At 41.9% G+C, this 11,580-nt stretch overlaps 1 protein-coding gene across 2 annotated transcripts; it reads right to left on the bottom strand.

The window, feature by feature from the left end:
• Positions 1–6,149: 6,149 nt before the first annotated feature.
• On the bottom strand, positions 6,150–10,716 carry LOC147460991 (pentatricopeptide repeat-containing protein At4g18520, chloroplastic-like). 2 transcript variants are annotated; one of them, XM_086508652.1, is made up of 2 exons: positions 10,401–10,716; positions 6,150–10,244 (listed from the first exon to the last, which is right to left on the bottom strand). In XM_086508652.1, the coding sequence occupies exon 2, from the start codon at positions 10,200–10,202 to the stop codon at positions 7,398–7,400; it is 2,805 nt and encodes a 934-aa protein (XP_086364778.1). In that variant the 5' UTR covers positions 10,203–10,244; positions 10,401–10,716; the 3' UTR covers positions 6,150–7,397. The 2 variants fall into 2 exon arrangements, with proteins under 2 accessions (XP_086364778.1, XP_086364779.1); XM_086508653.1 differs by having other exon boundaries at positions 10,475–10,716.
• Between the last annotated feature and the right edge of the window lie 864 nt (positions 10,717–11,580).

The following is an 11,580-nucleotide window of genomic DNA, read 5'->3' as shown; positions in this document are numbered from 1 at the left end:
TGGAAAGGAAGCACTATTGCCTGTGGAGGTAGAGTTGCCTGCGGTCAAGATGTTAGAGAAGTTGCTTGGGCCGCCTAGTGATGCATTCAAAGAGAGGCTCTTGCAGTTACAAGAGGTCTAGTTGGATAGGATGAGCACATTGGAGCATTTTGGGCAGATGCAGGATAAGGCTTTGGCAAAGATAAATGAAAAGGTCAAAAGTAAGGGTATCAAGAAACATGACTTGGTTTTGCGCTACAACAGTAAGCTGGACAACACCTTCCAAAAGAAGTTTCAAATTAAGTGGGATCTTTGGCAAGGGTTGCTTTCTAAGAATTTCATGGTTTCTTTCATGGTCCAACACAAACAGTAATGAATTGAACTGCACGCTTTCCACCCCTACTCCTTATCCTAGCATAAGATGAACCATCATCCATCACTTGTGTTTCCATACAAGTAGCAGTGATGTATGGTTGCCCAAGGATAAGAGAGTATGTAGACATCTCTTGCACAAGAAAAATTTGCTCATCTTTCATATCCCCTATAGTCACCCTTACATTTGGACAAGATCCATACAGCTCCCCTTGAGTTGTTTTCTGCACGGATCATCCATCCATGATTTATATCGATTGGCCATTTTCCTTTTTGATAAAGACTCTTTGACATGAGGTTAATTTCTGACCCATGATCTATCAATGCAATGTATGGCTCTTCTAAATCTCCTACTTTTACGAGGGTCTTGGTAGTTGCTCTTGCCCAATGACTCTTGGAGTAGTAACTCTTGTGAATTGTCTCAACTTTATCTTCATCATCTCTAAGAAGCAAACCTATTTTACTTCTCCCCTAGACTTGTAGCATCCAAACACAATTTCATGATCTTGCTCATCATAGACTTGTAATCCATGTGCATTTAAAGTTTTTCTTTCACCCTATACATGGATACATTCAGTAAGAGACTACCACTTTCTCTTTATGAAATCAATTATTTCTTCATGGAACTCCCTCTTCGCTATGCCAAGGACCTCACCAAAGGTAAATTCCATCTTAATGTTCAGAATCTTCTCTTCCAAAACCTTTTTGAGATCAAATGCTGCCTCTATATCAGATTGGAGTTTGTAGGTTGGACCCTTTGCTTTAGCTTTTGTTGCTTCCTTCTTCTTTTCTTTAGAGGCTTCCTACATCGGCACTTCAGGGACATGCATATATTGCAAGGAAGCTAATTTAGGAGGCACTATGTCATTTTTGCCTCCACTCCTCGTGGCCTATTTTGAAGGCCCTTCATTCCCATTCTCACGCCTACATTTCTCTTCAACAATGTTCTCGTAGCCTTGGAATTTGGCAATGTACGCATGCACTGACAAAGAGTCTATAGGGTCATTTTAACATGTTCCTAGCTGAATGCAATCTCCCGGGACGTTCACTAAGTAAAACTTTCTTATATCACATGCGTTCATTAAAATGGATTTTAATTATTCCTTATACCCCTCTTGTACACATGAATCTATAAATTTCCAAGAAAGTAAAATCCTTGCTATGTTACATATACTTTAGTGAACTCCTTGGGTGAAATGTCAAGCTTCATGCAAGACCTCTTTAGTCATTTTACCCTTCACAACAGACTCTATTTCACATGGCCACAATTCTCCAATCCCATTAGTTGCTTCTTCTCCAACCCTGACTCATTTTTTATTAATAGGTTCTACCTTTAATCCATAGGCGTCCACCTCAACCATTGATATGGCATGGCTAGTAGCCATGTCCTCAACTAGCTTCTTCATCCCACCTTTGCCAAAGTTTGTCCCCAGGAAATTTCAATTAAGTGAATTTTTCTTTCTAATTATTAATAATCTAGCACATGACGAGAGCATAGATACATGTGACTTTGGTACTTTAGAGACGTTGGTAAGTACCCTTGGAGTTCCTTCTATTGCTTGGTTTTGTTTTTTTGGCGCATTTTTGGGTAGTATCAAAGATACATGTACAAAATTTATACTTTAAAGTTTTGCACTTTAAAGAAATGAATTTAGAAAAGTTTCTTTCTTTATTCATGACTTCAATGCATGTGTGGATGACTTGGATGGATCAAAAGTTGCAAGGATACATGAAGTCTTCACTAGGATTAAACGCTCTCAAAATAATTGATCACTAGATAAGAAATAGTTGGATTTTTGAAACCATGAAAACAGTGTCAAGAACAATAGCTTTTTGTACATGTATCTTTGCTATTACCTTTTTCTCCTTGATTTTTCTTTTTTTAATCTTTTTTTTTACACCCAAGATGTGATTGGAGTGTGTGATAGATTGGAATGAGTGTATCATTCAGGGGATCATGGCGTGCTTTAGAGCACAACATCTGACTGTCCAAATATGTGATTGAGGTGTGTGATATATTGAAATTAGTGTATCCAATAGAGGTGTGTAATAGCCTAAAATCAATGAATCATTTAGGGGATCATGGAATGCTTTATAGCACAGTGTTGCCTAAAGCTCCTACAGTTTCCAAAACATATAATTTTCTTCCGGGCATATGGGTAAAAAGGAAAATTTTAAGGGAGGCTTGTGAAGAGAAAGGTGGAGCCTTTATCTCACATGCCTACTTCCCCCCTTGGAGAAGTATGGTATATATATAGCTTCAGACATATCTATTATCAAAAGACTAAAACCAAGACCATGCTCATGCTCATGCTCATGCTTGACAACAATGGTGTGTCACTCACCTCCATGTATCGCCGTTGAGTGATCCTCACATTGCAAAGAACAAGAAGTCATACTCCACATTCTCAATTTCCTCATTGCCCCTGGTGCCAACACCCAATTCTTGATCGTGGAATCTCTCTCTCTCTCTCTCTCTCTCTCTCTCTCTCTCTCTCTCTCTCTCTCTCTCCCAAATCCGCAATCATGCGATGGAGATGAAGCAAGAGTTCTCTGTGTATTGCAAATATGATAATGAGAGAGTTGTGGGTTTACAATGGCTTATATATAAGTCAGTCCCTTCACACACAAGCATCCACCCTTGGCAAGTTAAAACGTATAAACTAATCTGGTAAAGTTTATGTACATGACTAAAAATACTCAAAATAAAAGTCAACCACCATCATGGGTTAACAAGGCATTGGCTTACTATAGAATCCTTGACCTCTATCAAAGATAAACACCCGTGGTACACCAAATTCACAATAAATATAATCAAACACAAACTCTACAATTGTATGAGCATTCTTTAAACAACTTTGCTTTGACCCACCTAGTAAGATAATCAATGTCAATGATAACATATTTCTTACCACTTGCTAACTTAAAAAGAGGACCAACAGAATCTAAACCCACTTTTCAAACACATCATTAGCAATAATATATCCTTGTGACTCTGTCAACAGTCTTCTTTTTCCCACTATTTGAAAATCATGACAAGTTTTGCGCTAGTAATGAGCATCCCACATAAGAGGAGGCCACCAAAAATGTGCTCTTAGAACACGAACAATTCTCCACCATGCCCCCTTTGATCTCTTTGCCAGAATCTTGATCTTGAATGGACACCACATCCTTTTTAAAAATCACCTCCATGCTTAGCTTGCACATCTCGTGCACAAACATAAGATGAAAATCCCAGCTTTGGAGCATAAAGAACCTCAGTGGTGGTAGGCCCCCTCTATCATCTAGAATCAACTCCATAGAGCCCTCATTGTGAACAAGAATTTTAGATTTGTCGTGGCAATGAAAATAGTGCCATAGTGCTACCACATGTTGGACAAAAGATCCTTCAAAAGTAGCATCTCGAGCTCGTTTTGGACACTTCCTCCAATAATGGCCTTTTTTCCCACAATGATTGCAATGATGATCTGCCTTCAAGACATCCTTTTCAACATCGCTGTTCTTTGGATTGTTTTTGCTTTTCTTCTTACCCTTTTTCTTGTTGTTGTTATTGTTGTCGTTGGAAGAATTGACCAAGGATTTGGAGCTTGACTTCTTCCCCACATTGAACATCTCCTCTTGTTCCAACACTATTGGAATAATCTTGTCCCAAGAAATAGTATTCAATTTGCCACTAGCAATGAGCAAAGAATAGAAATTGGAACATTGAGGAGGTAAATGGGCCAAAAAGTTAGTTATCCATGTCCTCTAAATTGATCAACTTTCTCATATGAAGTACCTCCCATTGGAGTTCCTACATCTTGTTGATGTGACCCCTATTGGATGATTGCTTGGCATCTAGGGTCCTCAATTGCACCTTCAAAGCTATTTGCTTCATTGAAGAAACTCTTTCATATAGAAATGAAAGTTGATCCCAAATCTACTTCACAACCTTCATCAATTTGATGTGACTGATGACCGATGGTGTAGTACTAAAAATGATAAACGATCGATTTGGGCATTGACATGCTCATAGCTTTGCTCCCATAGGATCCCTTGGCTTTAGAAAATTGTTGATGACAAAAATTCCAAGCTCATAAGAATCGAAGACTGGTACCATCATGGTCGCTTTCCAAATTGTCATAGTTCTTGCCATTCAAATGCATATCCAAGGGAAAGGTAGGAAGGGTAGGTACACCTGAGTAGAACTAAGACCAATCTCCCCACTCCTCATTGTGACAAAAGCTCTATTATGAACTTCCTCTTGTTCGGGCTCTTGTTGTACTTCTTCTTCATGGACCAAGTTAACCTCGGAATCACTCCTCTAGGCATGTGACGAGGCTTTGTAATGTAATTTTCTAACCTATTTTCAACCATTGTAATGATTATAATGAGGTACGGGCTCAATGAGAGTTCTAAGTTGTAAAGATAATGTCAATTAGTATGGTTAGGTAATGATATTTTCTAATACAGTACTTTGTAAAGTAATTTTTCAAACAACTTTTAACCATTGTAATGATTATGATGAGATATGGTCTCAATGATAGATTTAAGTCGTAAAGATAATGTCAATTAGTGTGCTTACATAGTAGATACGGTTAGTTTGGATCCCTAAATGCTTTGGGCACCCCGATAATGCATAAAGCATGTGTAAGAGACAACCCTAGAATTGACCTCATTTTTTGAGAGCGTACTCTAGTGAGAGCTCATGTGTGTGTATGGCTATGGATTCCTTGAGCTTCTTCATGCTCATGTGGCTATGATTAACACTACTCGATGCTCATTCTCTTCACTATGTCTCTCTTATTCTCCGATTGATGGCCATTGATGCCTTGATTAATTAGAGAATAAGGCAACAATGACCATCAAGGGTGTATGGAATTTCCCTATGCATGAGTCCTAGATCATCTTCAATGCATCACTTCAAGGGGGGATTTGTCACCACATTATGGTAGTGATGTATGTGAACACACTTAGGACCACCTAGAAACTTTTTCCTCTTGTTAGGACGTTTTTGCCCCCCAACTTGTTCTAGAACTACACTTGTCTTGGGTTGGTATCTCTACCTTCTTCTTTCCTTTGTTTTTTAACTTTGACTTCTATTAGAAGTCGACAGACTCTTTTCTTGACTATCTAGCAACAATCACTTCTCCTTATTTAGCCATCTAGACGCTCTTGGTGCCTTCTAAGTCATTATCTGTTTCTAAAAAAGAGAAGGCCTCCTTAATCTTAAGAAGCTCAAACTCTTGTACTTGCACTTTGCTCTAGCTAGGGGTCACAAAAATTTCTTTTTATTGTAGACCCTAAGAAATTGCGGAGGCTTCATAACACTCATCTAGCTATGAGCCTCCATGCCACAATTTCTCTGGCTTGCAAGCAAAGATTTGAATCAATCCTTGTGCTCTCTCTTAGAACCTCTTCCACCTACAAAAAACAATACTCTCTCTCTCTCTCTCTCTCTCTCTCTCACACACACACACACACACACACACACATATATATACACATATATCACACATACTGACACCGAAAATCATCACTATTGCAAACCATCAAACATATATTACCAAATCCTTAGACCTCTTTACAATTTCTTGTAGACATTCTTAGCAGCACCTAACACAAACAAAAATATGATAAACGTAAACAAATATATCTAAGTGTTGTGGAGATTAAGAAAACATGACATCCATTTGTAAACAAAAAGAGAAATATGTAATTTAACTAGTTAAGGATACTTTATGCTTACTTGGTCACAAATTTACATTATCAAGAATAAGAACTTTACCACTATACTTATGAGAATAAGACTTTAAACAATGTGTGTCTTTTGTTTTAGGTTTAGATGCAACCATTACTCATTTCAATCTTTTAAGATCATTTAAAATGTTGACAAAGTGCAATATTGTTGAGATACTGACGTGTAAATTTTGCTTCCTATTGACATAGTCATTAGTGTCCTCTTTTTGGTGTGGCTTAATTGGTTTGCTGTGATTGTCATCGACGTTTTCTTCTGCGTCATCATGGTCCAAGTAAGATGCTATAACCTGGCACTACATACGACTTGCTCGAATGTGAGATTGCTCAAATAAACTCACCCAGTTCGCAGAACTTCTCCGAAGTAGCCTTGGAACTGAAGGAGATCTTGGGGACTGCATAGCACTTCCGAGTCCTTTGAAGCTAACTTTGCTTTTAGGAGGGCTAAAGATCCTATATCTTGAGAACTTTGGTTCTTTGGTAGCCACAATTGCTTTGGTTTCGGATTATTGGCCTTGTGTAAGAGGCCTTGGATTACCTGTGCCATCTCCCTTGTTTGTAGATACTTGCCGATTTTTCTGAGATGGTCCCGACCTGGATAGCAACTTGTAGACACTACGGTGTCGTTTTAGTAGCCACAGCATTGTTTGGTCTCGCAATGGACATTTAGGCTCATCTCAAATCAGCTATGTTCAGAAATGGAAGTTGACGCTTCACTTTCAATGGTTGGAGACCAAGGTATTAATGGAGCCACATGATCCTTCACTACGGGTATCTGCAAAGTTCATCAGCATTGTAGCACTGATGGAGGTCCAAGGACCACATCAACACCTTGCCTTGCCACATGAAAATCAGTTTCCTCAAAATGGGACTAAATGCTCCAGTTTGCAACAAATAAATCGGCTTTATCAATGCATGGCATGACATTGCTAGTCTTCACTTCAAGTGGGGTTGACAAAGTATCCTCCAAATATGCTGAGAGACTAGATTCTTCTTAGCATTTCTATCAAGTAAAGGAATGCACTGTATGCTAGCTCCACTTTTGCATTCAAGCACCATCTAGTAGATACTACCATCTAGTAGTTTCTAACCTTTCTGGCTTAGTGTGTGAGCTGCTTGCTTGCCGCTTGTGTTTGTTTCATCCATATTTGGGCAACACTCGAGTCACTGGCCTTGAATTGTTTCATCCATAATTGGGAAGCACTTGAGTGACCGGCTTTGTGATTTGGAAATTTGACCCTTTAGAAGTGGATCCCATCTAGCTTGATCTCGTAATGAATGTCAAGAGTCTTGCGTAATGCAATGTGCCTTCAAGATGCAAGCATAGCCTTCAAGATGGAAGTATAGGTGACTGAATTTGGAGAGATACAGTCGCTTTGCATCCGCTGAAAACAGCCCACAGCTTCCTGGCCCTGCCCTTGTTCGGCATATCCTGCAATCAGTGCATTCCAAGACTCCACATTCCGGACAGGAAGCTCCTCAAGCACTTTTTGTGCTTTCTGAAGTGCACCGCATCTAGCAAGCATGTCAACCAAGGCATTGCCAAGCACAACATCTTTTTTCAACAGCCCCTGACTCACAATATCAGCATGAATTTTTATGCCCATATCAGCATCTTGAGTAGAGCCGCATGCCTTCAAGGTGATTGCATCTGGAGAGATGCCCTCGCTTTGCATCCGCTGAAAACAGCCTAGAGCTTCCTGGGACTGCCCCTGTTGCATGTATCCTATGATCAATGCATTCCAAGAGTCCACATTCCGGATAGGAAGCTCCTCAAGCACTTTTTGTGCTTTCGGAAGTGCACAACATTTGGCATACATATCGACCAAGGCATTGCCAAGCACAACATTTTTTTTCAACAGCCCCTGACTGACAATATCATCGTGAATTCTAATGCCCATATCAGCATCTTGCATGGAGCCACATGCCTTCAAAATGCACAGATAGGTAATTGCATTTGGAAAGACACCTTCCCTTTGCATCTGCAGGAAACAGCCTAGAGCGTTCTGGCCCTGCTCCTGTTGCGCGTATCCTGCAATCAATGCACTCCAAGAGACGACGTCCCGGACAAGAAGCTCCCCAAGAACTCTTTGTGCTTTTTGAAGTAAACCACATTTCACATACATGTTGACCAAGGCATTGCCAAGCACGACATCTTTTTTCAACATTCCCTGACTAACAATGTCATCGTGAATTTTTATGCCCATAGCAGCATCTTGTGTAGAGCCGCATGCCTTCAAGATACACGCGTAGGTGATTGCATCTGGAGAGAGGCCCTCGCTTTGCATCCGCTGAAAACAGCCTAGAGCTTTCTGGCCCTGCTCCTGATGCACGTATCCCGCAATCAGTGCATTCCAAGAGACAACATTCGGGGCAGCAAGCTCCTCAAAAACTTTTTGTGCTTTTTGAAGTGCACCACATTTGGCATACATATCGACCAAGGCAGTGCCAAGCACGACATTTTTTTGCAACAGCCCCTGACTAACAATATCATCGTGAGTTTTTGTGCCCATATCAGCATCTTGCATAGAGCCACATGCCTTCAAGATGCACGCATAGGTGACTGCATCTGGTGAGAGGCCCTCACTTAGCATCCGCTGAAAACAGCCTAGAGCTTTCTGGCCCTGCTCCTGTTGCACATATCCCATAATCAGTGCATTCCAAGAGACGACGTTCCAGATAGGAAGCTCCTCATGCACTTTTTGTGCTTTCTGAAGTGCACCACATTTGGCATACATATCGACCAAGGCAGTGCCAAGCACTACATTTTCTTGCAAGAGCCCCTGACTAACAATATCATCATGAATTTTTGTGCCCATATCAGCATCTTGAGTAGAGCCGCATGCCTTCAAGATGCAGACATAGGTGATTGCATCTGGAGAGAGACCCTCGCTTTGCATCCGCTGAAAACAGCCTATAGCTTCTTGGGACTGCCCTTGTTGCGTGTACCCAGCAATCAATGCATTCCACGACTCCACATTCCGGCTAGGAAGCTCCTCAAGCACTTTTTGCGCTTTCTGCAGTGCACCACATTTGGCATACATATCGACCAAGGTATTGCCAAGCACGACATTTCTTTGCAACAGCCCCTGACTAACAATATCATTGTGAATTTTTATGCCCATATCAGCATCTTGTGTAGAGCCGCATGCCTTCAAGATGCACACGTATGTGATTGCATTTGGAGAGACGCCCTCACTTCGCATCTGCTGAAAACAGCCTAGAGCTTTTTGGCCCTGCTCCTGTTGCACATATCCTGCAATCAATGCACTCCAAGAGACGACGTCCCGGACACGAAGCCCCTCAAGCACTCTTTGTGCTTTCTGAAGTAAACCACATTTCACATACATGTCGACCACGGCAGTGCCGAGCACGACATCTTTTTTCAACATCCCCTGACTAACAATTACAGCATGAATTTTTATGCCCATACAAGCATCTTGCATAGAGCCACATGCCTTCAAGATGCACGAGTAGCTGATTGCATCTGGAGAGAGGCCCTCACTTTGCATCCGCTGAAAACAGCCTAGAGCTTTCTGGCCCTGCTGCTGTTGTATGTATCCCGCAATCAGAGCATTCCAAGAGACAACATCCTGGACAGGAAGCTCCTTAAGCACTTTTTGTGCTTTCTGTAGTGCACCACATTTGGCATACATATCGACCAAGGTAGTGCCAAGCATGACATTTTTGTGCAACAGCCCCTGACTAACAATATCATCATGAATTTTTGTGCCTATATTAGCATCTTGCATAGAGCCACATGCCTTCAAGATGCACGCATAGGTGATTGCATTTGGAGAGAGGCCCTCGCTTCGCATCTGCTGAAAACAGCCCAGAGCTTCCTGGCCCTGCCCCTGTTGGGCATATCCTGCAATCAATGCGTTCCAAGAGACAACATCCCGCACAGGAAGTTCGTCGAAGACTTGTTGTGCCATGACAAGTGCACCGCACTTGACATACATACTGACTAACATGTTCCCTAAGTACGCATTCTTCTCAAGTAACCCACTATCACGAATATCAGCATGTATCCTACTGCCTTGGTACAAATCCTTCTTCTTAGAACAGTCTTTAAGTGAGCTCACAAAAGAAACACTCATTCTCTTCCTCTCCATGTTTGCTTGTATAGCCTTTATTGCTGCTTTCGTGGCAGCACTCTGTGAACACAAAACCAGTGGTGCTGAGAGAGAAAACGAATGTTTGTGTGTGTGTGTGTGTGTGTGTGTGTGTGCGCGCGCGCGCGTGTGTGTGTGTGTGTGTGTGTGAGAACGATTTACAAAAAAAAAAATGTGTAAACAGCGGTTCTTACACACCCTTCCCTAAGGACGACCCCCATCGCACGCCTCTTCTGCTATGAGGGTGGGATCCCAGCTGCGATGCTACACACCTCATATGTATTTGTTTAGCAACTCCCGGTGCGAAGAGTCGGCTGTTTGCCCCTTTTCTCTGCAGAGCTCGGCGTTGTCCTCTTTCCATAGCAGAAGGGCTTCCATTTGTTTATCTGCCACGCTATCAGTCGTCAGTGGTGTTTGGGGTTCGTTGTTTGTGTCCAAGCTATGGTGAAGCTGGTCATCTCGTGACTTGGAAGAAAGCATCAGAACTCAAACCACCATTCCAACGGTTGGGGTTCGAAACGCAATACTTGACCTCTCACGTAGAGTGCGTAATTTAAGTCCCATAAGGGACTGCCCTTTCATCGAGACGCAATTCCTTTTTACTGACCTTTCAAAGGGCACAGGGTAAGATCCGGCGGTAGGATCGATGATAGAGAAGAACGGCACGTTTTTCACAATGCTCACAATCTGTCCAATGGATCGAAGTTTACTTTTCATGTCCGAGTTAACTTTTGCTTGCGTAGGTTTTTCTATATGCAAGTGGAATGACTACGAAATCAATGACGCCCACATCGACGCGTGGTTAAGACATTGGGCTCTCAAAGTGGAGGTCATGGGTTTGAAGCTCAAACTCGGGGGGAGTGGAGGTCCACGCCTTTGACTTTTTGTACACCCTCCAATTGCCTCGAGATTTGGGTGGCTTCCCCATCATTGATCCCACCTCCTAGGGTTATTAAAGACCTCATGGCACTTAGTGCGAAAGGAAGAGGAGGCCAACACTAGGAGGCATTATATTAGTTCAAAAATTGTATGCATGCCTATCGTGAGCATGTTTTCGACATAATCGAAATCGTGGGGCATCTTTATGGAGTCTCTCTCCCTCTTGCTATCGTGATGTAGGACAGGTAGGATGTATAGGTGGGAGATTGTGAGGTAGAGCATGTTCCAAAAGTGAAGTGCCATTGTCGAAGATGCAAGATTGCAAGACGAGGGTTTTTGGGAAAACTCTCTCTCTCTCTCTCTCTCTCTCTCTCTCTCTCTCTCTCTCTCTCTCTCTCTCTCTCTCTCTCTCTCTCTCTCTCTGTGTGTGTGTGTGTGTGTGTGTGTGTGTGTGTGTGTGTGTGTGTGTGTGTGTGTGTGTGGTGCACGCGCACGCTCG

The sequence above is a fragment of the Adiantum capillus-veneris genome, chromosome 3 (assembly GCF_014529385.1).
Source record: "Adiantum capillus-veneris isolate H3 chromosome 3, ASM1452938v2, whole genome shotgun sequence".
Lineage (NCBI taxonomy): Eukaryota > Viridiplantae > Streptophyta > Polypodiopsida > Polypodiales > Pteridaceae > Adiantum > Adiantum capillus-veneris.
Note: the sequence above shows the minus strand (reverse complement) of the source record. Positions and strands in the feature narration are given on the sequence as shown.

What these genes read in the sequence shown, in the direction of transcription:
- LOC147460991 (XM_086508652.1), bottom strand. Translation starts at nt 10,202, where the DNA reads ATGGAGAGGAAGAGAATGAGTGTTTCTTTTGTGAGCTCACTTAAAGAC.